The sequence below is a fragment of the Phragmites australis genome, chromosome 10, assembly GCF_958298935.1.
Source record: "Phragmites australis chromosome 10, lpPhrAust1.1, whole genome shotgun sequence".
Taxonomy (NCBI): domain Eukaryota; kingdom Viridiplantae; phylum Streptophyta; class Magnoliopsida; order Poales; family Poaceae; genus Phragmites; species Phragmites australis.
The window spans coordinates 5553242-5580470 of record NC_084930.1 but is presented as its reverse complement, the minus strand read 5'-3'; the positions used below and the strand labels follow the sequence as shown (position 1 = coordinate 5580470).

Below are 27229 nucleotides of genomic sequence, written 5' to 3'. Positions count from 1 at the left end.
GACTCGGATGATGTGTTCGTCAAGTCTAACGAGATGGCTAGCTCAAGACAAAGGTATAAAATGTAGGATATTTTCTTTTACTAGTCAATGGTGATTAGAGAAGAGGAATGACTGGATTGATAGGATAAATACCGTACTATTAAGAGGGATCTTGACGATTGCTTGAGTTTTACCATGTGTTGATAAACTCAATCTTACATGTGCATACTCTCTTTGGTAGGATACTATTATTTGCAAATAAGTTTTGCAAATAGCTCAAGTTCGTGTTCCTACTTTGTGTGGCATGTCACTAAGTTTGGAAATGTGGTTTGCAAATTGACATAGTGAATGTATTAACCCTTGGTTGCATGGAGCCTTTAGGTTGCAAATTTGTTTTGCAAAAGTTTAAGATTCATGTAGTTTTCATTGTGGTGGATCTTTAGACTATGTTTTAGGTTTGATCCAATGGGTTTGAGGTCAAACAATCAGTTGGGATGTGTAGCCTCTAAATAAGCTTTTCATAGAGTCCAAGATCACCTAAATCAGACATCGGGTTCAAAAGTTATTGTCATTTCTCTGAGTGTCGGTAGTGCTGTTCTAGGAGTGACAGTCCGACCGCCAAGAAATATGGTCTGACCGCTAGAGTGGCAGTCTAACCGCCAAGATAGACGGCCTGACTGCTGGAACTAACATAGAACTCTCATATCTCTAGATTGGGTGGCGGTCCGATCGCCAAGGAGGACGGTATGACTCCCGGAGCTTGCAGAGAACCTCCATTTTTCTGGAGAGGATAGCGATCCGAACTGCGTGACGCGGTCGGTGAAGTCACGAAAGAATCACATGAGCACAACGCCATCGGATCGCGTCTCAATCGATCGCCCCAAACGAACAGACGGACGAATGAGGTGAGGCCGGTGGGCACGGTACCACGCGCAATCTGACACTTCCGTGCGTGTTGCTAGGTTACGACGCTGCGGTGTCGATTTCATCTCACAACTGCCGTTGCTACCTCCCGCGCGCGTGCGCGGACTATGGAACGACTGATCCACACGGCGATCGAGACGCGAACCAACGATGCGAGTAGCTGAGAGGTAGTGTCGCGCACGCGACATGTTGGAGGGCTTGTTTGGATGCATAATTTCTAAAAACATAGTATGGAGAAACTACAGTTTTAAAAACTATAGCTACGTAATACTACGGTTTAGAAAAAAAGTTTTAATTGAGTTTCTATAACTCCAAAAGACCACAATTCTAATAATACTATAGTTTTCAAAACTACATAATTTATTACATTCAAACACCTCTAAGTTTTACTAAATCAAAGTATTTTTCAAAATCATATATAATATTTTTCTAAAACTCTAAAAAAGACCTTGCATCTATGCAAGTCGTTTGGATGCAAATCGTCGCGACTTCGTTTTGGTGCGGGCCTTGCGACACCTGCCCATACTGTACTGTTGCAGTGCTGAGTCTTCAGTAGGAGATATTTCGGTGCTTCCTTATACATCAGCTCGTAGAACTGGCCACATCAATTGTGCAGTGGTACTAGTACAAGAATAGATCACGCTGTGGGATATATATTTATCTTCTTCCTATACATGTGTATGTTAGCATGTGGTAAAAGTCAACGAATCAAGTACAAGAACAACTAGAATCCACGTGGCAATCAAGAGCTAGCTAGCAGCTAAGTACATGCTAGCACTACAAAGCTAGAACCACCACATCGTGGTGTTAAACTATCCACCACTTCCATACTAGATAAGGAGCATCCGGCCGCATCTGCTATCTTTTTAGATGGGACATGTATTCTCTGTATTAATAACATTAATATAAAGATTATTGGTTAGATAGTAAAATAAGTTTATTATTATAGTCATCTGCATTAACTAATTATAAATTACTGCAGAAACTGTATTTCATCGTCTTATCAGTACATTCTGGTAATATAGTGTTTTACTGTAGTAATTGATCCGGTCTATCTATGGTGAAACCAACAACTCTAAGTGAGAACTGATACAGAGAATTATTTCTCATCTACGTTAGCTCTTCTACTGTATTTGATATGTGTCCTTTTGAACGAGTATTTATTCTTGAAGGTAGTGTTTGGTTCGTAGGATGAGGTGCGATGGAGCGGGACGGAACGGATCTATTCCGTTTTTGAGCTGTTTGGTTAGAATTTAGTAGGATGAGATGGTTCTGAATCAAGAAATATTCTTCAAAGATTTAGGACGGAGTCATTCAGAAGAAAAAAAAACCAAATGCAGCCATCTCACTTCGATTGTGACGCTGACAGTAGACCCAAATACTAAAATTGACTCGTTCCATCCCACCTACTAAACAAGCATTTGATTCCGGACTATCTCATCACATCCTAAATACATAAATAGAATCATCCCATCCTACCTCGCTCTCTAACCAAATACTGCCTAACACACATCTCGCTAAACAACACACCTCCAATATATGCAGAATGCAGCCTTCCTGCTGCATATGTCATCGTAGCATCCCTTCACCGTGCTGCAAAACACGATCTGCGTGTTTATAGCGTAATAACGTATTCACTTGTCTCCCTACCCCATGTGTTCCTAAATCTGGGATTTAGTTTCGCCCCATCGTCCTCGATGAAACTGTTCGAGTCGGCATCGATCCTGCCCTAGAATTCCTCGAAGAAAAAATTCGTGACATCACTTCATCTAAAAGTCTCGACAATTTTGTAAAGGTGCATGCCTTTTTGTATGCATCCCCTTGGTGGCACACTTGTATGTCGATGCTCATCCTTTCGGCTTCAAAACTTGAAAATTGGTTTTCGTCGTCGTCTTGCATGTCACCTCACCTCTCTCCCCTTCGATACCACCATATATAACAACCTCGCCGGCTAACCCTTTTCCTCCCTACACCCACAAAACAACATCATCTAGCCTTTTTGATCTCCACATAATTTTCTCTCTCTATATCTCCCTTCCCCTTTCCTTCTTTCTCTTCTCCTCACGTTCTCATCGATCCTCTTCTAGCTCAAACTCTCTCTGTCCACGCATCGATGGCGGAGGCGCACAGGGACTCGATGCACACAACGTCGATGGCGCGGCCAAAGATAAAGATCATCCACATCATTGCGCCGGAGATCATCAAGACCGACGTCGCCAACTTCCGGGAGCTCGTGCAGCGGCTCACCGGGAAGCCTGCCGGTGCCAGCACGGCTGACATGTCGCCGCCGGTAGAGGAGGAAGAGAAGCTCACGATCAAGAAGAGGCAGGCGCCGGCCGCAGCGACGGTGCAACAAGAGCCGAGCAAGAAGAGGAAGGTCAAGTGCGAGGTGAAGGTGGAGGAAGGAGGTTTCAGCGATTACGACCTTGATCGTAGCGAGCTGTGGATGGATCTGAAACTGGGAGGCTTCTTGAGCTTCTTGGAGGAGGCGGACGTCTTCCAAGGGATGGCTGCTGATGACTTCTTGCAGCCTCTCGTCGGCTCGCCGAGGATGGATTTGGTTGGTGAAATGTACGCATCATAATTCACAAGTCTAGTGCTTAAATTTCTTGCGTATTGTTTCCTTTTTGTGTCGTGAGGGTTTTTTGCACTTTGGTTGAGTGTTGGGCCGGTTGAATTCTTCTCTCTTGTAGATGAACATACAAGTGTTGGAAATTCTTGCAGCCTTTGGTTGCAAATAATGGTGCGTATGTAAGCGTCACTGGTGTGGTAATAGAAATAGGATTGGCCAAGTTGGGTGCTACAATTTGTTTCGCTCCCTGAAATGCACATAGTTATTCTCGGTTCTATCTTGAGTACCATGTAAGGAAGCATGCGACTGGAAGAAATTCAGAACGGGGATGCAAATGATGACGTGTATGTAAAGGTCACTGATGGGATCACAGAAGGATCGATCAATTCGGGTGCGCAGATTTAAATTTGTTTCGCAACCAAATGTAAACGATTGCTCTAGTTCTGTCCTGAGAACACAAGTGCCCAAGTTACGAGTGTCAACTGGAGAAATCAGAACAGTGACGACCTTTGCAATTGGTTCAAGATGATTGAACTATTGTGTGCACATTGCAGCCGCACTCTTGATCGTCGCTCTACCATTGATTAGGATCGAGAAGCTGGTCTGTACTTGCACAAGATCGACCTCAATGATTCCACTAATTACGACGCCAATCTTGCGCCACAAAATGTACAAATGATGTATGTTGTGATTAGCAATATGCAGATGTGTATGTAAGCTAGCAGAAAGCGACGGTTAGATAAGCTAAATGCACCCTAGGCCCTAGGTTGCCTGTTTAACCAGTATTCTATGTTCTGCTATCTTAAACAAGATCCAGTGGTGTTTTATTATTGTGTCCTCAATTAGGAAGAACTTTATATTATAATCCAAGATGCACTTCAGGGAACAGACAGCTAGATAGACAGGCGTGCTGAAGGGTCACATATATATAAATTCACTAATAAAAGAAAGTTATGGATGAACAAATTTCAGTATGTCCTCCAACGATTAGTTTCCATTCAGCTACATGCCAGACAATAGACAAAGATTCACAAAAATCTCAATTCCTTTGTGAAGCATCTTATCGCCAGAAAAGATCCTAAGATGTCATGTGCAGTGACCAATTTCAGATCTCACTTTCTTCTTTTAATTGCATGGAAAATCGCTCTCTGCATTAACTAAATTGGTGCACACCATACCTCTCAGTCTTGCATTCATCACCTTTATCCGCATAATATGTTACCTAGTCGACTAACTGCCGTTTTCATAGTTTAACTCGATGAAGTGTTAGATTCATCTCCCCCCAAATTTTTCTGGATCCTTAATAGTGAAGACTTTAACTCGTGAAGTACTTTTGCATCCTCCCCATTATCCATATCCCCACAATCCCACCATTTAGAAACTCCAAATGTCAAATGCAAGTATCAACTATGTGTCCAAAAAAGAACTTTCGGCTGGTGCTTCTTTGTTTCGTAGTACGGTTGTCTCCACCCAACCACCAAACACAAGGATTGACCTTACAAAATTGTACAAGGGGGTTCTTTTTTGTTAATTTCAGAAGTCAAATACACAGGATGCTTAAAAAATCAGTTATCCTTACTCGGAAAAGGATAATTTCGTACACGGTTTTTGAACATTTTAGGAGCAGTTGTTTCCTTGCAATGGTATGAAAAGCATATGTAGGCCTTGGCCCCCTTAGAACTTAATAATTTAGATTGATCAGTTCTTTTGCTTTTGGGTACGAATGATGGCAATCAATTTTTTTTGGGTGAAAACTAGGTAACAGTTAGATGACTTATTGTTGTTAAAGCAAGATAACAAGCTAAAGAAAGAAAAATCAGTCAACTGAAAGGATGATATTTTAAAGCCATATATTTAGCTACTAAAAATTACTAGTTGGAGCACCCCAAGTTGCTGTCCTTTTAGGCTGTACCAACGGGCGGCCAACCAGAGAACTAATCAACTACCATTTTGCTAATCAACTATGCTGTCAAAAGAGATGCGCTAATAAACTACCATTTTGCTATTGGTTGGATCCGAACCCAAGAACGAGATTTTTTTTAAAAAGAACAATTATTCAGCCATCGTTCTCTCAAGATGTGATGTCATTCAGTGGACGTCAGCAAGGGCAATACTCTGTACTTAGACATCCAGTGGAGAGTAATCTTTTGTATTCTTGTGAATGATGCATTTTTCTTTTTTTTCTATGTAACAATAATATGCACTAGAATGATTGTAGAGGGATGCTATACAAAGATGTTGTCGGTTAGATTTGTGGGTTGTTTCCTGAAAACAGTAGTTATAACTACAAACAGGAATAAGTACCAACCAGAAAAACTAATAGACAGTAGTTATAACCTTGTGTTTGGTTCACCCCCTTGGCCCCTAATGATGCTTATAATTTCTGACCACCAAAAATAAACATATATTGAAGAAAAGAATAGTATTGAACAAAACATTTCTCTGCATAAAGAAAAGAAGAGCCTTATATGCTTTACTCCTTTGATGTCGATGTGCTTGACCCAATTGTCAACTCCTAATTAAAGCTGACATGTAAATATGAGAAGTACTAAATTGCAAGTTGGTGGTCCTAGGAGGGTGAGGGATGCAACCCTTCTGATCCTCCCTCTTGGATTCCTCCCAGTTCACACAGGCAGGTGCAGACCACCTCTCTACACCACTTCCCACTAGGCCTCTGGTAGTGCCTAGCAGCGCTGACGAGGGCAGCGGTAGCGCCTGTTTTGGTGTCTCCGATCGTAATCAGAGAAGCAAACAAACTTGTCCCAGAGGAAGGAGAAAAAAAAACAGCAGTTAGTCCTGAAGGATCAGCTATCAGTGGCAAGTCGACAAGGCAGCTAAAAAGTAAGGTGTACTAGATGCAGGTAATAGTAGTTACCAGAGCACGTGGCTTATACGCATAGTTTATAGTATATTATGCTTGAGCAGAGCAAGAAAACCACCAGCGGTTTGGAGATTGGCAGCCAGGGAATGAGATTTTGGCTTCACTAAGAAAAGAGAAACATGCTTATTGCAGATAAATAATAGTGGTGCAGTAGCTGATTAGTGATAATGCTTGGCTTGTTTGATGCCACATGTGGATGTGCCTAGGCAGATGCTCACACGATAAAAGAGAGAAAGAGTAATCAACACAAAAGGTTGCCACAAAACATATTGGTTGTCAAAATTGAGCCAAGCTTTCCAGCGGAAGTGACCGAACAAGATAGATCGAAAAAAACAAATGCCTGGACATATCTGAATTTGACATGTCTGAACATGATATCTCACACATTTTTATAGATCACTGTAAGGGAATCTAGGGAGGGAGATACATGGCCATATGGAATGTAGGAATTTCATAGGAAACGACTAAATCCATGCTGGAATGTGAAAAAAAAAATACCAGGCCTGGAACAATTTCTTATATGCTAAAGATCCGTAGCTAATCCATGTTTGTTCCATGAGCTATTTTACTTTTACACCCACTTCTTACTTCAGCCATGCAATCACCTTTCAGTGGCTGAGATGGTGACAAATGAAGAAGAGCAAAGTTCAAGCCTTGCTTACTGCTACTGCAGTTACAACCTAAGATCAAAATACAGGTAACTGTGGCTGGGAAAAAATAGTGCGTAAATGGGGGTATGACAAAACCTGCAATTCATTTCGATCCTTTGTTGCATGGATAATGTTGGTGAGATTAAAATGTCTATAGTGGCAGGTGCAGATAAAGATAGAAGCATATTCATATTTTACTTTCATACAATTGACCTGGACCTTACGCTCAAATGGTGCAGTTTTCTTGTTAACAAAAAAGACTGTAACGAGCCAATTGTACATGCCCGATCTTATGTCTCTACTTCTGAAGAAAGGGTGTGGACACCTGTGCCCTGCTGGCTTGTGTTATTCTGCAAAAAGGCATGCATACTAGTTGGTTCAGATCCAGCTGAATAAGTTAAATTGGTGTGCATGCTCAGGATGTATTGAGAAAGTCTATCACAGGCAATTCGGGATGAGTCACAATATGAGGAAAGCCTATCACCGGCAGAACAAGAACTGCTCAAATATAGAGGTATAATATGTAATGGACATCTAATGTTCCTTTCATGAGGCTTATCGAGTATCATAGTCTTCTAGTGAGAGTCCTTTTTTAGAACTTTAATATTCAAAACCCCATACTATTAGGGTGTGTATACAATCAGAAAGGTATCACAGACAATTTGCGATGAACTGCAACAAGAAGAATTGCTCAAATAGAAAGAGGTTCTTTTTTAGAACTAAAACAGTCACAAATCATAGTCTTAATTTGCCATATCATAAATTTGGAGATGTGCCGTTGCTCTTGTAGGAGCGTAGTTCAGGTCCCTAATACAGGCTTTTGGCATTTACCTCTTACTGTTTACTGGTGATTATCTATAGGATTAATTAGTTTTGAATTTAACTTCCTGTCATTTTTGCAACATTAGACAATTCACAGAGGTTGGGCAACCAATGCATGTTCCTGGAGAATAACACCATGTACGATCTCAACTAACTTTTCAGTTGTGTTCTACAGTCTGCAAAGCACCATGAAAGAAAAGCCATTTATCCTTTTAATTTTAAGGACCTAGCCATTACATGATTTATTCATCATGGAAGGCCTTCTGTAATCAACTCTATTCTGTTTGTGGCCTGTATTGTCAATAGATAGATGCCTTATTAACATTTTATGTTATTACATGCCCACTCCTGCAAATGAGCCATGGGTAATTGGGTACACATGAAAGGATAGCTACAACTCATTTTCTATAGTCTGATCTAAAAATGACCCTATTATACTCCAGCAGAATTACCATGATTAATCAAAAATGTTGAACCTAACTCTAGCACTTCCATACTACGACCGAAAAAGATAAGAGAAAACTACTTTTCCAGTAATACCAAGGCCATAAGCATTACCAACCCAGGCTTAACCATTTTTTGTTGATTCGCTTCATGTACAATCCTCCAGTATTTTGGACTAGACAAATTTCTTCAGGGCTGGTTCGCGCACAAATTAAACGCACCTGTAACACCAATGCCAACACTACTAGACTACTAGATTAAACCATAATCATTGACAAGCCTGGAACAGAATAATTCGTTCTACAACTTACGTTTTCACTTCAATCCCAAAGTACACCCCATTAGGGAGGCATGAGTTAAGCTACGAAGCGATCAAAATGGTCATCATTCGCCCATCCAATCCAAGATTTACCTCACCATAGAACACAGATAGGCAAGTTCGCACCTGACAGCTGAAAAAAAGTGAGCAAGCGCGGGAGGTGAAGGTCACGCGTCCGGCAGGAGCTGGGCCTGGTCTTTCCGCTCCGCCTCGTCCTGCAGATTCTGCGCATCCTTGGCCCTTTTGAGCATCTGCGCTTCGTACCTGCGCAGTCGCTCCTCCATCATCGCCTGCACACAGCACGCACAGTAAGAATAACAGCGAGGTCCCGAGACGCAGGACGGGGAATAATAGGGAAGGGCGGGGACTGGGGGTGCCTTGTACGAGGTCTCGACCCGGTGCATGACGTAGAAGCCGAGGACGCCGCCGAGTATGGTGCCGGCCATCACCCGCACGTACGCCCACCGCCGCGAACCCGGCGGCGCCATCGCTCACTAACCAGCCGCCGCCGCCGCCGCCGCCGCCGCTGTCTCGACGAGGAGGTTGAGAGGAAGAGTAGGGGAGATCAGGGAAACGGGCCGGCGGCGAGGGGGTGCGGATGTGTCGGGCCGGAAGGAAGCGAGGTTGGGCCCGGACGGTGTACAGGGCCGACGCTGTGGTGGTAGAGGCGCTGCTCCGGGGAGCACATGGGCCGGACCTTGGCAGACGATGACCGCTGGTCCACGTGCGTCGATCCAGGCCATCCATCAGGTAGCCCAGATTGATTCTGGGCCGTGTGTTCTGTTGGGTTGGTCTGGTTTTGTTGGCCCAAGTATCGTTGACCGTCCACCGATAGTTTATTTTTTATTCTGATTATGGATTCTAGTTTAAAAATAAAAATAAAATAAACGGTCATAATTTAAAAGTTAATTTCTCACAACTCACAAACTAAGTTGTACTATGAAAACTAATAATTCACAATCTAGTGGGAATGAGATTCTGTACAGAAGTCAGATGGTGACAATCTATAGCTAGGTAGTCGAGTAGGAATAGCCTCATTTCGGCAAATGCAGATATGGCCTAAAACAAATAGGATGATGTAGAGCTAAATTCCTTCAGTTGTGTGACTTTGTGGATTTCGAAGTCCTCGTTTTCTAGATAAAGGAAAAAAATGTCTTTTAGATAAAGGAATGGTGCTAAGCACGTTATAACTCTGATATCAATTAGTGCTTCATTCAGAAGGTTCTGTTACTTTGGTGTCAGCTGCTCTGGCAATCAGTGGACACCCCAATCATTACGTTCAGCCTTATCGGACAATCATGCAAGTCAGTGCTGCCTTGCCAATCTTTTGAAGCCTACTACGAGTACGACTTTGGACGGCTCTGCTTACCATCTTCATCAATCTACAGACTATAGTGCAATTCGTCCAAAAAGGAATTTACGTGTGTAATTGCGCAGGGTCCAGTAGCTTCTGTTACTTTCGTCCAGTCCAGGTTTCTGGGCGCTCTGAACCTAATAAACCTGGGGCATGGAGGAATTGGACTTGAGTGCCCGGGCAACCCACCTTTGGAACAGTTGATTTTGCATCAAGATTGGTGCTGAGTAGTTAAGTTAGTGGAGAGAGAATAGCTTGCTGTTGAGAGAAAAGAGCATGGACCGAGTTCCATTCCGTTTTTTCTCTTTATTTTCATCAATGTTCAAGGAACACTTTTTACACAATATCAATCAAATTTCAGTGCACTAAAAATCATATAAATTAAGGGCAATGGAGTAGTTAAGAATAGGGGGACACTATAGGGCGGTATTGGGGGCGTGCCTTGTAAGAGGTCTCGACACGGTGCATGATGTTGAAGCTAAGGATGCCGCCGATGATGGTCTCTGCCATCACCTGCACGTATGCCCACCTTTGCGACCCTGGCGGTGGCATTAGTCACTCAGCAACCTATCGTTGTTGTCTGGATGAGAAGGTTGGAGAGATCGGGGAGACGAGCGGCGAGAGGGAGCGGGGTGCGGATGTAGCGGGACGAAAGGAGATGAGGTGAGCTAGGTTGGTATTTCTACTAGTATGTTGGTTCGAGAAGGACATGATCCTTGAGCCCATGTTGAGGGTGTTGCTGGTCATATCCATGATGCACTTCTACGTCAATCAAGGCCCCAGATTGATGATGATGCTACTGAGCTGTGTACTCGTATGTGTTGTTGTGTTGGTCTATTAGGCTTAACTTGGTTCTGTACTTCTGCTCCAACGCATGTGCCTCCTACTCAACCTTCGCTGCCATTGTCATTTGCTTAGCCAGTTCTCTAACTCCACCTTCGATCCTCGGAACCCTTGCTTGCCACCAAGCTGCATAGGTACCCCTATCGCTAGGTATCTTGCATCCCAACATAATGTCCCAATGCCGAGGGAAGTGTGGGATTTGAAGGTAGGGTAGCCAGCTAGCCGCCGCCCAGTTGTGCCTCATTCGGCATTGCTCACCTCACACTTCTCTAATATAGTCCACTATCCTCTCCCACTTTGTTATGTGTTAATACAAGTGTTTCTTCATTATTTTGGATGTGTCTACACGAGAATACAGTAATAGTTGCCGAAAAACAATATTGTAGTGAATTGCAACGGGCATCTCGTACATTGGCTTGTCTCGACCTAGTGTCAGATGTGCCGCACACACGGCCTTTTAAATGTTGCATCCACATTTCTATGTGAAAAAATGTACGAGCCACATTTTTACGTGACGTGAAAAATGTTTGATCAACATTTTTTTCAAGTGATGTGAAAAATGTTGGATCCACATTAATGTTCAATCAACTCATTATGTCGTCCTCTATGCCTCCTACTTGACCCTCATTGCTAATGTTGTCTACTAGGCCAATTCCCCTAACTTCGTCTTTCATTCGCGAAACCCTCACTTACCGCCTAGCACACAGATCCCTATCACTAGGTATCTTGCCTACCTGCCTGATGTGCCGATGTAAAGGGGAGCATATGATTTAAAGGCAGGGTAGCCAGCTGGCTATGTCTCAACTAGCATTGCTTGCCTCATGTCACTCTAATCCAGTCCCCATCATATGCCAATTTTGTTGTACGTTACTACAAGCTTTTCCTCCTTTTTGCCTTGTCTAGGGTAGTGGTGATTGCGGAGATGTAGTAGTGTGGTTAAGTGCATACAGTGTGGGGATGTTGGTTTGTCTCAACCTAGTTCCATAAGTATCAGTTGTAATGCACACACGACCTTTGAAATGTTTGGCCCATATTTATAGGTGTGAAAAAAATGTTGTATACACATTTCTAGGTGTGAATAAACATTGGATCACTTTTATTTTGGTGATGTAAAAAATATTGGACCCATATTGTTTTCTTAATGAATCAAAAAGTGTCTAAAACATGCTGAATCAATAAAGAAGTCTTAAGGGCATATTAGGATTACCTTCTTAATTGATGTAATGCTAATAAAATATTGCATCAACAAGTCCACATAATATTTTAATTCTAAAATCTAAATATCAAATCAACAAATCATTTTTTTAACTAGTAGGTGTTGCTACCGTTCCGGTAAAGGGTGACTTTTTTCCACTGCTCTCACGACTGTTGTGTAATATTACTTCAGCAATTTAAAATCTTCCATGAGTAATCACTTCACATAACCTATGAATTAGGAACCAAAATTACTACATTTCTAACTACCTTCTGCTCTCTCTCTCTCTCTCTCTCTCTCTCTCTCTCTCTCTCTCTCTCTCTCTCTCTCTCTCTCTCTCTCTCACTTAGGGGGTGTTTGGTTCAAAAAGTGTAACATAAAATGTAATGGAATGGGATTGTGGTGAATAACGTGGTGTAACAGTCAATTACCCTTTGTGTTTAGTTTGAGTGGGTAATGGTATTTGATACCAATACAATGTTTGGCTTGGGCCTTGGAAATGATGTATACATTTATGTCGAGTGGGCAGACAGGCAGGAGAACATCCGTGGCTTGGTGTAATCGACATGAACGTACGGGATATGGTGTCCAATGGAATGGATGGCTTGCAAAGCAGAACAAAAACTGCTAACGTATACATTAGAATCAACAGAAACAAAGTTGAAAAATCATGCCGAATTCAAGTTATAGAATGTCAGAGTGTAAGCAAATGGAACTCCAAAGTATTTATAACTTCAGAAGTCAGTATTTATGCAATAGTTGTCATGCAGGACAAAAGTTTAAACTTTGTGATAGGCAGATTTCATACATCAATATAAAAAAGGTTCTCCAAATTTTAAGACGTGTTTCTCGGTTCCTAGCAACCATCACATAATGGAAGGTCTCTACTACCCCAAGGCAAGTGCAACACATATAGAGTTTTAGGAATTCAAAAACTGAAAATGAACAGCTTATATCGCTAAAACTGAATTAGATAACATTGCACCTCCATGACTGACAACCAGCTCATCAATTTATCATTGCTTCATCTAGTAATGAAAAATTCTGGAAATTAGTAAAAGCAAGATCGCATGCAGGTTAGAATAAAACTAACAATTTCTTGATAAATTAAAGATGTACCGTAAAAAATATGGTTGCTAATTAAGAAATAGTAACACATGAGTAATTGGCTAATTTAGAAAAATAAATTATAACTCAACAGTCACCAACTACAATCTACCTATCTAGTTAGCTAGAGTCCTACAACAGTGATTAAGATGTTGATCAAACTGTTATGCGTGAAGACTTCATCATTGATCACTTAGTCAAAAGATCAAAATCTCCGTACCAAGTTAAGAATATTATTACAGATTTGCACATAACAAGTGGAGAAGAGATATATGAAGCAAGGGTCAAGTTAGACACACATAATAATAATTTGATGTAATCTTACATACAGAGCATTGAAATGATGTGACATGCATACCAAATATAATTATATATTTTTAATTAATCGATAGTTTCTAGATGAAATGCTGTGACATAAATACGCCATCGAAAGAAGCTCATCAGAATTAATGAGTTACAACATCTAGTATGAACATTGAAACTGTGAAGGGTAAATAACCATTGCACTATCGTGCAAGGTGAGAAGCAAAAATAATTGACGCATGGAGCAACAAAAATAATGAAAACACAAACTGTGATAGCATAATCCCAATTATCAATCCTCCACGGTTTCTATTAAAGGAAGCACAGGAGAAAAAAGACCAAATAGTTCTTTGATATTCGCTTGGACAATCACAAAACTGGCAGGGGATTTGAGAGAGATGGGAAAGGAACCATACGCACGCTTGGACAATCACAAAACTGACAGGGGATTTGAGAGAGAGATGGGAAAGGAACCATACGTACTCGTCGAGGAGGCTTCGTCCAGGGACCTCACGAATCTGCAAATCCTAGAGGCTTCGTCGGTGGTGGCGGCGGTGACTGCTCGTCGAGGAGGCTTCATCCAAGAACCGCACAGATCTGCAAATCTCGGAGGCTTCATCGGTGGCAGCGGTGGTGGCTGCTCCTTGTGGAGGCTTCATCCAGGAACCGCACAAATCTGCAAATCCAGAAGGCTTCATGGTCAGCGGTGTTGACGGCTGCTCGTTGAGGAGGCTTTGTCCAGGAATCGCACGGATCTACAAATCCTGGAGGCTTCGTCGGCAGTGACGGTGGCGACGGTTGCACGACTAAGAGGCAGTGGCTACGCGGCCTCTCATCTCGAGGGGGGCATGTTCGTGTCTCGAGGAGGGGCCGACGTTGTATCGTTTTTTGATTATGGTGGAGGAGGAGGGTATCAGGCTTGTCTTGCCTGGGATCTGATTACGCTGTTAATGGATTACGGGTTGCTATAACGGTATTTCTTACCGTACATAATGGGTTTACATTACATTTCTGTGAACCAAACACCACCTTAGTTCATAAATGGCCGAGAACCTTGAGTCTTCGTAGCTGATTTTACCTCATTCCTAAGGTACTTTTGCATAGAAGCATGCTTGAAGCGAAAGCATACCATCAAACCAAGTAACATGCTAATTATGCATGTTGTAATTGCATGCTAATTTTCTCATCTCACCCAAAATCACATGACAGGCCATGACAAGCAACCCTTCAGTGACTGCTTGTGCACTGCACTGCACGTGCGTGCTTCGCGTACTCGGAAGTGTGCCGCATGATGGCAACCGTTACATCATCCTTCCCCTCCATCCTTTGCTCCTGCATGGTCCTCATGGCGGCACCGTACGTACGCTTGCACTGCCTTCTCGGTGATCTTGTACGCCCATAGCCACACTTGCCTTTTGTTCGTTGTTGGGTCTTAGATCTGTGTCTCATATTTCATGTAGTGCTTGAACAGTGCAAGCTAACTAAGAATACAACTTGTCTATTCTACACTAATCTGAATCCAAAGAAAATTTCCCAAAGATTTCTTAACCTGAAAAGACTTACACGTAAAGAAATATTCTAAAAACTGGACTCGAGCCTGACAGTTTTCAATGGACACCCGGATGATTAGCTTCAACCTTATCAAACAAATCAATCATGCAAAATAAGTGTGGTGATTGATACCGACTTGCCATTCTCTAGAAGCCATGATGACTTTGGACGGCTCTAACCATCCCGTTCAGATAGAAAACTGTAGTGCAATTCGCCCAAAAAAGAATTTACGGGTGCAACTGTGTAGTAGGGGTGACAACAGGGCGAGTCATAGCCAGGTAGAGTAAAAACGCACCCGACCTGAAATCCGAACCCAAACCCAACCCGAAGATTGAACCGGGCCAGGTGCAAATCTACCTCCACCCCAGACCCTGACAGGACCTGACGGGAGACAACAAGGCGTACCTGGCAAGTGGTGAAGGGGTCGGGGGCACCACCGATGAGCTCCGCAGTCCACACCTCCTCGCGGTTGGGGACACGTATGAGCCGACGCAGCAGCCACACGTAGCACTAAGCCCCGTCGCGTCCGCACGTACACTGCTGCCACGCCGCACGTAGCCACATCGCCACACATAGCATCAAGCCTCGTCGTGTCCGCATTGAGCCGCCGCCACCTCCGCACCTCACGTAGCCACAAGCGGCCGCACCACATGTAGCCGCCACAGCTAGGATTAGGGTTCGTGTCTTTGTGACATGTGGTGTGGCCAGGACCGCCGGGTGGGTGTGACGGGTAGGCTTATGGCTAGGAGGTAGGAACTATAATGGATTGTAAGTGTGAGTGGGTCTCAAAATTTTGGGACCCGTGGGACATCTGCGAGTGAAAAACAAAACCCAAACCTGACTCGGGTTGAGGTCCCGACCCGATAGCTTCACGAGGAGCTTTTTACACTGAACTCGTCTCCGCCAGGTACCGTGATCCCTAAACTGACCCACTATCACCTTTACTGTGCAGGGTCCAGAAGCTTCTGTCAATTTCATTCAGACTCATTTCTGGTCGGCCTGACCCTGACAAACATGTCCTAATCACTACCATTTCTATCTGCTTCATGTGAAGTGTATCCTTGCAGTCCAACCCAATCTATCGATTTCACAAACAGAGCAGGCGACCTCCGATAGAATATTTTTTTCCCTATTTTGACCCTTTTTGCAAACTATTTTTGGAAATAGACCGGTGGCATAACTATTTTCAGTTTTGACCCCTGGCTCCACGCCAGCGGCCTTGGCGCGGATGTTAGCCATGTCAGTGCCGTCATGACTGGCACGGATGTTGTGGCCAGCGTGGCACGCTATGAGGAGCGATGCTGATGGGGATCCAACGTTGCACATGTTCTGCGCCAAGAACTATGGCGCGGACCTTTCATGTCCCATGCTAGGAGCTCTGGTGTGGACCCCTTACACTTAAAGCACTGTGTGGGCCCGTTCTTCTTCTATTCTCCACCCTCTTCTTCTCTATTCGACAGCGAACAGGGATGGCTCCCCTCTCCCTCTCTCTTTACCACCCCACTTAAATCTGTTTTTTTTTTGTTTTAACCATGATTTGTCACTAGAATCATCTTGTCTAGGTAAACTTGTCCATCTTCCCTTATTTTCTCCTCGAATTTTGCTATATTCGGGTGGGTTTGAGTGGAAATCATAGATGTAATTTGTGGTATGAAATTGCGGTTTGGAATGGTTAGAAATGCAATGTAGGTTGCATATGATTGAACATTTATCTGGAACAAAATTTGATACTATTTTTAAATGCCCGTATAATATGATGTTGTGATGGGTTACAGTGTTGGCATAGAACAAATTGATGAATTTGTGCAATGAATTTGCTCATTGAAGTAGTGGACAGTGAATTTGTGGGATGAAGTTGTGTGCAATAATTTTTTAGAAGATGGTAACTAAGTTTATCACGTAGGATTTGGTATAGTTGAATGTAAAAATATTTGGTGCATGTCAAATTTGTAATGGGCTGGTGTTTATGCAGTTGTATGATATGATGAACCATTTATGACGTAAACAAAAGTAGGCACACATTGGCAAGGAGCATCCCAATGTTAGTTGTAAGGATGTCCCCGTTTCTCCCGCTCTTTCCGTCCCGACTTGTGACTGTTGTAAGCCTGTCATGGTCCTTCAGTCCCTACGGTAAGATACTACTGGTCGCGCGTATTACATGTGTAAGGATTATCGTGTGAGTGTATTTTTGTTATGGGTTAAGGTAGAAGCATATGATATTACTTTTGCTGACATGAACCACCTTCCTTGCCGCAACCACCTCAAGAGTTTTCCACTGAGATTCCTTCACTGTGTCTACATATGCTTCCCACTCTACATCACCCTCCAAGTCAAGCATTAATTTGTGACTATGGTCATGACCCACGTCATACCTTCCTTGCAATTCAATAACTACATCTGGTTCATTCCACCCCACCGCCTCCTTCACTCGTTCTACCAACTCAACAAACTTATGACGATTCTTGAAAATTACAACCTTTAATCTCATACTACTGCTAAACTTAGCACTTCCATCAACACTTTGCAAAATTTCACCATCACAGTACACACGGACTATTATTTCCATCTATAGCAGGATATCGAAACGCAACACATAAGTTGTTTGGCAAAAATAAAACGCAAAATTTATGATACGTCGAACAACATGTACACACTACATAGGATCATATGAAGACACAATATCACAAATTATCAATGCATAACAATAAACCCTCACTTTTCAAATGAACGAGGAAGGGAATCGGGAAGGGAATGAAATGAAGGAAATATAGTTGGAGATGATCTTAGCGCTTAGGATCAACGAAATCCCCAGCATGTCCATACAATAGCAGTGAAGAAAAAAGATACTCCCTCCAGTCATGTTTACATGCTGGGGATATTCAGACTCTGAACCTTGTATAGAAGTGTTGTTTTCTTTAGAAGCTTGTGCTCAGATAAATCTTACTTTGTAAATTGGCATGATACATAAAACATCTTTTTGAGACTTTTTTTTTTACTTTGTAATATATTGCCTAAACCCCGCGATCCACCACCCCACTGCTGCAGGGAGAAAGACGCACAAAACCAAGTGCGTTAAAACGCAATAATTCTGTTTCCTTAACCACCCTTTCCAGGTCTCCTCCACTCAGACGGCGGTATGCTCCTCGTCGACGGCGAGCCCGTCCTCTCTTCCTACCCCGCCGGAGCTCTTGCAGCCTCCCGCATGGTGCGTGCAGAATCTACTTGGCCAACCCTGTGCGCGTGTACGTGGGTGCGCGTGGGCTTCTGTCTCTCGTATCCTTACCGACGCCCGGTTCTTGCAGGGGGGCAGCGGGAGGGAGCTCGTGGCGGCGCTCGCGGGGAGCCCCGGGCTCCGCGACGCGGCCGACCGGCTCAAGGCCACGCCGGAGAGGCGGGTCTCGGCGGGGCAGGAGGAACCGAGGCACGTGTACGTGTTCCAGCGGGAGTATGCCACGGTGGATCCGGCGCGCGTCGAGGTACGGGCGAGGCTTACTTTCCTGTCGCGGTTCGGTCGAGTAGAGCTGGGGAATTCGTAGCTCGTTTTTTCCCGGCCTTTTGGGAGGATAAAATGGGATCTTGTGAGGCCATGGAGAGAGTTCTTGTGTATAGCTGATGATGTGTAGTTCAATGATGAGCTGCCGTAAAGGGGAATTTTGTTTTCTTGGGTCGAGTCATGTGTGTTGCTGCCGAGAGGAAGGTTTTGAAGTGGTGGAGGGGGAGTTCTTGGTAGTTTCACACGAATTGGGGGATTGCTTTGAGACAAAGGTGAGACCTTTTGGGGGCGAAGGATAAAGTGAGGATTCTTGTGCTGGGAGCTTTGGGGACATTGTCAGTAGTTACTGTTGCTTTGTGGTAATTTTGGATTTGGAAGTCATAGTAAAGGTTTCTTTTTCTTCATTTTTAATCTAGGGGTTTTGCCATTGAATTGCGCTGTTATACTGTTATATGGTTGAGCAATTGGGTTGGTCTCTTTTTTATTCGTTTCATCTGTCTGATATTTGAAAAGGATAGTATCCATAGCATATTGAGATGTAAATGTTTGTTTAATAAAGGCCCAAGGTGCCTTGGATCAGAAATATTCATATATGGTAACTTGAACCTAAGTCTGCCACTCTAGCTAGTTTATGTTGCCTGATTTCTTTAGATTTTGTGTTGCTAGAAAGTTGACAACTTGTTGAACTTATTGTGTTTTTTTGGCGTTTTATTTATAATGTGATTACAATTGCATTGTTATCCATAGCCAATTAAATCAATAGACTGCGAGTTAATATGTTCTTTGCATCTATAGTTAGTGGGCACAGATGAGGCGACTACATGTGTTGGTGTTGTCATTCGCAACAACAAGACTGGAATGTAAGTGAAAAAGAAGTGAGCATTTATCGATCCTGTAAGACTTCGGTTCCTTGTGAAATTCATAATTCTTCTTTTCCCCAAACTCGCTGAAAATAAAGACTTCTGATAGTGCTTTCTAATCTTCCATTAATTAATTATAGGACCTCCGTTAGCCATATGGACTTCCCAAGAATTGTGGAGGGAGGGATCAAACAGATGTTAGAATTACTTGGCGATGGCGATGCAAATGCACAATTTGATGTTTGTATCTACCTTAAATTTATCCTTGAAGTATACAATAAACACATTTGAAGACATTCTCAACTAACATTTAACTGCAGGTTCATCTTATTGGTGGCTTTGATGATGCTTCCACAAAGGTTGGATTCAGAGCTTACTGAGTGTGTACATTTTGTTGAATATTTATTCTCCTCTTGCATTGCACATATATGAATTCATATAACCATTATTCACTCCACAGGCAGTCCATTCTTCTGGAAAGAAGCACAGCAAACAGGAAGGGTATTCCTACTCACTATGTTGCAAAATAGTTGAAGTGTTGCATAAGTTCCAGCAACAGTTCCATCTTCGGTCGTTTTGCGTCCTTCAGAACAACACGACTACTGATTCTTATGCGAATGCACGGCCAATAATTGGTGGATTTGTGGTTAGTGATTCCTCTTCTCTGCATCTATTCAGCATTGCGTAGTAGTTTTTGGTACCAATTGACACCATACTTGTCATGTGGGGGCGACACTACAGCCGCCGACCTCGGACACGAGGAGCGGCCAGGGCAGCTCCCAAGGGCGCGCATGGTCAGCAGCAGCCCGAGGAGGCTTAAAAGTTAATGGCCAGCATTAGGCGGCTGAGTGCTTTAGCTATTATTAGCAATTAAGATGTAGTTGAGGAGTTAGAGTTAATGGCCAGCATTAGAATCAAGGAGCTGGCGCCTATATGTATCCACTGAACTCATTTGAATGGGGGGGGAGGAGAAGTAGTATCCCTAACCCTCTCTTTGCTACTCTTAATCTCATCCCCTGCTATTCGGTAGCCAGGCAAAAACCCTGGCACCATTACCTGGTCCAAGCTACGAGTTGAGGAGCCAAGGGCCTCCTTCCCTGGGCGTCCAGGTCCTTGACAACCTGATATCAGGATTCCGGCGATCCTCTGCCACCTCCGCCTCGCACACCAACTCTGCCACCACTGCGCCTTCAGCCCCTGTTTCGCCCACAACCTCATCAGCATCCACCTCACCCATGGCCGATCCATCAACGGCCGACCTGGCCAAGATGATCCAGGCCCTCACCACCACCATAAACGCCTCCATCAGCAACCTCCAAGAACAAGTCGCGGCTCTGCAGCAGGAACGGCCGCCAGCGTCCTCCGGCTCAGGATCGCGAGGCTCGGGCCACGGTGACCACCATGGTGACCGCCCGCCTCGGTTCCAGAAACTGGACTTCCCCAAATTCGACGGGAAATCCGACCCGCTGGCCTTCATCAATCGATGTGAGTCCTATTTTCATCAACAGAGAATCGTGGCAGAAGAGCAGGTTTGGATGGCATCGTACAACCTGGAAGGGGGCGCGCAAATGTGGTTCCTCCAAGTGCAGCAAGACAAGGGCACGCCGTCTTGGCGCCGCTTCTCCGAGCTCCTCAACCTCCGCTTTGGGCCACCAATCCGCTCCAACCCCCTTGGCGAGCTGATGGCGTGCAAGCGGACGGGCTCGGTAGCAGAGTACCAGGACCGCTTCGAGGCTCTGCTTCCCCGCGTCGGCACGCTGACGGAGGCGCAGCGCGTCCAGGCGTTCAGGGCGGGGCTGCAACCACCGCTCAGCCTCGACGTGGAAGTCCACATCCCGCAGTCCCTCGTCATCGCCATGAGCCTCGCGCGCAAGCTCGAGCTCCGCGAGCAGTACACCTCCGCCGCCGCCCCAACTCCAGCAGTACCGCGGCCGGCAACGCGCGGCCTCCTGGCGGGTCCGCCGCCGCCTCTGGCTCTGCCGGCGCCCCCACCCCGCGCGGCCCCAACACCTCTCACCGTCGAGGGCAGACAGGTGAGGCGGCTGTCTCAATCCGAGATGGAGGAGCGGCGCCGCCTGGGCCTCTGCTTCAACTGCAACGAGAAATTCGGCCGGGGTCATAACCGCGTCTGCCAGCGCATCTTCCTCCTCGATCTGGCCGAGGCTGACGACGACGAGGATCCCGAGCCGACCGACGCCACGGTCGACACCCCGCTCATCTCACTCCTCGCCATGGCAGGCGTCCGCACCAGCGAGACAATGCAGGTCCGCATCCAGCTGGGCGGGGCGTCCCTGCTAGCCCTGCTGGACTCCGGCTCCACCCATAATTTTGTCTCCGAAGAAGCAGCGGCTCGCACCTCCCTCAAGCTCCGACCCCGCGGCAACATGAAGGTCACCGTGGCGAACGGGGAACGTGTGCCGTGCCCCGGCGTCTACCGCGCCGTCTCCTTCTCCATCGACGGCGAACCTTTCTCCACCGACTTCTTCGCACTGCCCCTGGCCGGCTACGACGTCGTCCTCGGCACGGAGTGGTTGGCATCCCTCGGGCCGATCCTCTGGGATTTCGGCGCGCTCACCATGTCCTTCTGGCACCGGGATCACCGGGTCTGCTGGACAGGCGTGGCCGGGGCGGCAGGCCCTGCTCTGCGGGCGTGCAGCGCTGATGAGCTCCTGCCGGCCTTACTGAACGAGTTCGCCGCTGTCTTCACCGAGCCGTCTGGCATGCCACCGCCTCGATCCCGGGATCACTGCATCCACCTCATCCTGGGGTCCTCGCCCGTGGCGGTCAGACCCTACCGCTACCCCGCCTCCCACAAAGACGAGCTGGAACGCCAGTGCACCACTATGCTGGCCCAAGAGCTCATACAACGAAGCACATCGGCGTTCTCCTCCCCGGTCCTGCTGGTGAAGAAGGCCGACGGAACGTGGCGCTTCTGCGTCGACTACCGCGCCCTCAACGCCATCACTGTCAAGGACGCCTACCCGATCCCAGTGGTCGACGAACTCTTGGATGAGTTGCACGGCGCCCGGTTCTTCACCAAGTTGGACCTCCGCTCCGGCTATCATCAGGTCCGCATGAACCCAGCCGACGTGGAGAAGACGGCGTTCCGAACTCACGACGGGCTCTACGAGTTCCTCGTCATGCCATTCGGGCTGTGCAACGCCCCGGCGACGTTCCAGGCGCTGATGAATGACCTTTTGCGCCCCTTCCTGCGTCGCTTCGTCCTCGTCTTCTTCGACGACATCCTGATCTACAGCGCCTCCCTGGCCGAGCATCTCCGCCATGTCCGCGCCGTCCTCACCGTGCTACATCAACACCGTCTGTTCGTCAAAAGATCCAAGTGTGCATTCGGCGTCGACTCCATCGCCTACCTGGGGCACATCATATCGGCACAGGGGGTGGCCATGGACCCTGATAAAGTCTAGGCCGTCGCTGACTGGCCGCAGCCCCGCTCGGCGCGCGCGGTCCGGGGTTTCCTTGGGCTTGCGGGCTACTACCGCAAGTTCGTCAAGAACTTTGGCGCCATCGCAGCCCCCCTGACGGCTCTGTTGAAAAAGGACGGTTTCGCCTGGACTGAGGCAGCAAGCGCGGCCTTCACCGCCCTCAAGACGGCCACCACCACGGCGCCGGTGCTGACCCTGCCCGACTTCGCTCAGCCGTTCATTGTTGAGTGCGACGCCTCGACGCACGGCTTTGGGGCCGTTCTCCTCCAAGATCAGCATCCCGTCGCATTCTTCAGTCGCCCCGCTGCACCGCGACATCAGTCCCTGGCGGCATATGAACGGGAGCTGATTGGGCTGGTGCTTGCCATCCGCCACTGGAGGCCGTATCTCTGGGGTCGCCGCTTTCTGGTACGTACTGACCATTTCAGCCTTAAGTTCCTCTTGGATCAGCGCTTGGCCACCATTCCCCAGCATCATTGGGTGGGCAAGCTGCTGGGCTTCGACTTCTCAGTGGAGTACAAGGCGGGCAGCACCAACACGGTGGCCGATGCCCTGTCCCGCCGCGACACCGAGGAAGCAGCGATCTTGGCCCTCTCCGGGCCGCGTTTCGACTTCATCGAGCGACTTCGTCAAGCCCATGATCAGGACCCCGCGCTAGTCGTGATCAAGGAGGAGATCACCTCCAGCCAGCGCGCGGCTCCCTGGTCCATCATCGATGGCCTGGTAGCGTTCCAGGGGCGCCTCTACATCCCGCCTGGCGCCCCACTTCTCCAGGAACTCCTCGCTGCGGTTCACGACGACGGTCATGAAGGAGTCCAGCGCACACTCCATCGCCTCCGCCGAGACTTTCACTCCCCGAACATGCGCGCCGTGGTCCAGGACTACGTGCGCGCGTGCGCCACTTGTTAGCGCTACAAATCCGAGCACCTGCACCCGGCAGGCCTTCTTCTTCCTCTGCAGGTGCCCACAACAGTATGGACGGACATCGGGATGGATTTCATCGAAGCCTTGCCGCGCGTGGGTGGCAAATCCGTCATCCTCACCATTGTTGATCGGTTCAGCAAGTACTGCCACTTCATCCCCTTGGCTCATCCTTACTCGGCGGAGTCCGTGGCACAGGCATTCTTCTCCGACATCGTACGCCTGCACGGCATTCCCCAGTCCATCGTCTCGGACAGGGACCCGGTGTTCACCTCCATCTTTTGGAAGGAGCTGATGCGCCTCGCAGGAGTAAAGCTCCACATGACGACGGCATTCCATCCGCAGTCTGATGGCCAGACCGAAGCAGCTAACAAGATCATCGTCATGTATTTGCGCTGCCTGACAGGTGATCGCCCCCGTCAGTGGCTGCGCTGGCTGCCATGGGCTGAATACGTCTACAACACCGCCTTCCAGTCCGCGCTCAAGACCACGCCATTCCAGATCGTCTACGGCCGCGACCCGCCCTCGATCCGCTCCTATGAACCTGGCGAGACCAGGGTCGCTGCGGTGGCCAAGAGCATGGCGGAACGCGACGAGCTGCTGGCCGACGCCCGGGGCCGGCTGGAGCAAGCTCAGGACGTCTACAAGCGGTTCTACAACAAGCATCACCGCGACATCCGCTACAGCATCGGCGATTGGGTCTGGCTTCGTCTTCGCCGTCGCGCCCCGGCCTCCCTCCACGGCGTCACCAAAGGGAAGCTGCGGCCCCGATACTATGGGCCGTACCGCATCTCTGCCATCGTCAACGACGTCGCCTACCGCCTCGAGCTTCCTCCCCGCGCCCGTCTGCATGATGTCTTCCACGTCGGGCTCCTGAAGAAGTTCGTGGGCACTCCTCCTGCCGCCCCTCCGGCTCTGCCTCCTACGCATCATGGCGCCACACAGCCGGTTCCAGAACACGCCTCGCGCACCAGGCTGGCCCGCGGCATCCGCCAAGTCCTGGTACATTGGCAAGGCGAGCCTTCGGCCTCCGCCACCTGGGAAGACATTGACAGCTTCATCGAGCGCTACCCAAGTTTCCAGCTCGAGGACGAGCTGCTCGTCGAGGGGGGGAGAGATGTCATGTGGGGGCGACACTACAGCCGTCGACCTCGGACACGAGGAGCGGCCAGGGCAGCTCCCAAGGGCGCGCATGGTCAGCAGCAGCCCGAGGAGGCTTAAAAGTTAATGGCCAGCATTAGGCGGCTGAGTGCTTTAGCTATTATTAGCAATTAAGATGTAGTTGAGGAGTTAGAGTTAATGGCCAGCATTAGAATCAAGGAGCTGGCGCCTATATGTATCCACTGAACTCATTTGAATGGGGGGGAGGAGAAGTAGTATCCCTAACCCTCTCTTTGCTACTCTTAATCTCATCCCCTGCTATTCGGTAGCCAGGCAAAAACCCTGGCACCATTACCTGGTCCAAGCTACGAGTTGAGGAGCCAAGGGCCTCCTTCCCTAGGCGCCCAGGTCCTTGACAATACTAGTTAAAACGAAAACATAACATCATTCATGCTTTTGGCATAAGGGATCTATTTAAAGGTCAATCCAAAGTGATGCTCCACTCATCGTTTGTATGAATCCTTTCATGCTGGAACCCTGAAGTAAGATATTGGAAATGTTTCGTAAACTGCCCGCTGAAATTTGTATGTTCTCCACATTTGTCTAGATTCATTACTACATTTCATTTATATCACACAGCAGTCTGGACCGAAGTTATTTGAGCTAATAATGGTATTTCAAAACAATGGATTTTAAAGTATCCCTTTTGAGAGTTGAGATAATTGTTCTCACAAACCCACCTGCTGTCTTCAGGTTGAAACCTCATCAGGAGCTGTCACACCAGCAAGTTTTGAGATGAATTCAAGATGTCCAGATGAAATTGTAAGGAGAATTCGTGTGAGTGTTTCTTCTTATGATCCAATTTGGCAAGGAAAGCTGCTGGAGACTTATGATACTCAAAGCGACGCTTTCCGAATTGCAGCTGCCTGCTGGTGCGTATCTTAAATATTTCCATATATTTCATTATATATGTAAAGGAATCACCGATAACTTTAGCTATGTGAATCAAGCTTAGTACCTGTGAACATCAAGCTATTGTTTTGGTAGTAGCATCACTCGGTTGCTTTTGGTCTTGCGTAATATTCAAAATTCCATAGGAGAAGCAATATAAGTGTGTGGCTACCAATTTAAAAGAAAAGGCAAAAGTTTCAGTTCAATAGGACAATTTTAAATGGTGGTTTGAATAATCTCTTTCTTTTTTATGCCTCTTCACATGAAAAGTGACCACAGTGGTCTGTGGTGATCTTGTTGTTCATCAATGAATTGAATCTTGTGCAGGACTACAACAAAATACGCTTCTTTTGGCGTATTAAGTGTTATTTTGTTGTTATATAGCATATGAAATGCAATTACAAAAGTTGTGGGAAATTACCCATTACCAAGAGCATATGTTCTTTGTACTGGAAATGTTGTGCCTTCATACCTTATTTGTTAACAGCTTTTGCTTACCATATATCCATCTCTTGTTGTGGTCATATAGGATGCCAGATTGGGCAGATATAGCATCTTCACTTGATCAACTTTCAGACTCTGAAGTCCTATTGCAATGTTCCACCTCTCCAGCTGCAGAACCGCCACATTTTGTGGAAAACGAGAGGAGGTTTGTGTCTGTCTACAAATCTAGAATTTTCCCTCTTCTTCTTGGGATCCACAAACCTGATGTTTCTAAGTTGTAACCCTACTTTTTGTCGCTTATCTAGTTTATGACTTACAGTTATCTATCCTCGTTGCGAATGTAACCGTGCTATATTTTCATGGGAAATTAAAAGAGCACCATATGATCTATGCTTTCACTCAATGTCTTTAGCCTCAAAATTCATCTTATACTTCCTTGATGTAGGATATGGAGATACTTGATCGACAACCCAGATTGGGAAGTAACATTTCCGAAGTACAAGCCCCGGGTCTTCCATAGGACCAGTGATGGAAGGTGGTCGAGGTACTCGTAGCATGGCTCTGGTATCCCTAGTGTTTTACACATGGAACAAAAAGAGGTGCCTCTACCGGTCTCTCCTGTCATACGAATACACATTATGGTTAAAGTTTTCTTCGCACCAGCATCTCCCGCCATCGCTGTTAATTTCTTAGTACCTTGGCGCCATTCTCCTTGGGTCATCCCGTGCATTCACGGTAGCTGATTGTGGAATTGCGTGATTTTTTTCCCAGAAACGTGTATGACTGTGGAATAGCGTCGCGTTAAGCCTGTCTGGTTGACTGTTGATACGAAGGATAGCGTTGTGTTGTGGATTCTCATGATTTCCATCGGTATTGCCATTGTATGTTCGTTCCATCTCTGTGCTTTGAAATTAGCCTCGCCGAAGAACCAGAGCCAGAGAGGAGGCTGCGCGGCGGTGTCATTTGCGCCGACGAATTCCCAGCGGCAGCTCAAGCTGCTATGGCACTTGGCTGCGTGATGCAGCCGGGTGGGCGGTGACCGACTGCCTGGCGGTGAGGTCGGCACAACCCT

At 46.5% G+C, this 27229-nt stretch overlaps 3 protein-coding genes across 3 annotated transcripts; 2 read left to right on the top strand and 1 right to left on the bottom strand.

The window, feature by feature from the left end:
* The first annotated feature begins 2777 nt into the window (after positions 1–2777).
* LOC133883749 (uncharacterized) lies at positions 2778–3709 on the top strand. Its single transcript, XM_062323174.1, has one exon. It carries the CDS (start codon positions 3017–3019, stop codon positions 3485–3487), a length of 471 nt encoding a protein of 156 aa, XP_062179158.1. The 5' UTR covers positions 2778–3016; the 3' UTR covers positions 3488–3709.
* A 3382-nt stretch (positions 3710–7091) lies between these two features.
* LOC133883703 (uncharacterized) lies at positions 7092–9172 on the bottom strand. Its single transcript, XM_062323122.1, has 3 exons — positions 8969–9172; positions 8718–8881; positions 7092–7356 (listed from the first exon to the last, which is right to left on the bottom strand). Exons 1-2 carry the CDS (start codon positions 9077–9079, stop codon positions 8759–8761), a joined length of 234 nt encoding a protein of 77 aa, XP_062179106.1. The 5' UTR covers positions 9080–9172; the 3' UTR covers positions 7092–7356; positions 8718–8758.
* Positions 9173–17970: 8798 nt separating this feature from the next.
* Positions 17971–27022, top strand: LOC133883408 (protein N-terminal asparagine amidohydrolase). The gene is made up of 9 exons (XM_062322727.1): positions 17971–18149; positions 18247–18420; positions 19233–19297; positions 19438–19537; positions 19618–19656; positions 19758–19943; positions 25516–25694; positions 26243–26362; positions 26603–27022. Exons 1-9 carry the CDS (start codon positions 18081–18083, stop codon positions 26709–26711), a joined length of 1041 nt encoding a protein of 346 aa, XP_062178711.1. The 5' UTR covers positions 17971–18080; the 3' UTR covers positions 26712–27022.
* The last annotated feature ends 207 nt before the right edge of the window (positions 27023–27229 follow it).

What these genes read in the sequence shown, in the direction of transcription:
- LOC133883749 (XM_062323174.1), top strand. Translation starts at nt 3,017, where the DNA reads ATGGCGGAGGCGCACAGGGACTCGATGCACACAACGTCGATGGCGCGG.
- LOC133883703 (XM_062323122.1), bottom strand. Translation starts at nt 9,079, where the DNA reads ATGGCGCCGCCGGGTTCGCGGCGGTGGGCGTACGTGCGGGTGATGGCC. An exon ending in GGGTCGAGACCTCGTACAAG is followed by an intron (nt 8,882 to 8,968) that starts GCACCCCCAGTC and finishes TGCTGTGTGCAG; the next exon opens with GCGATGATGGAGGAGCGACT.
- LOC133883408 (XM_062322727.1), top strand. Translation starts at nt 18,081, where the DNA reads ATGCTCCTCGTCGACGGCGAGCCCGTCCTCTCTTCCTACCCCGCCGGA. An exon ending in CGCAACAACAAGACTGGAAT is followed by an intron (nt 19,298 to 19,437) that starts GTAAGTGAAAAA and finishes AATTAATTATAG; the next exon opens with GACCTCCGTTAGCCATATGG. An exon ending in TTTGTGGAAAACGAGAGGAG is followed by an intron (nt 26,363 to 26,602) that starts GTTTGTGTCTGT and finishes TCCTTGATGTAG; the next exon opens with GATATGGAGATACTTGATCG.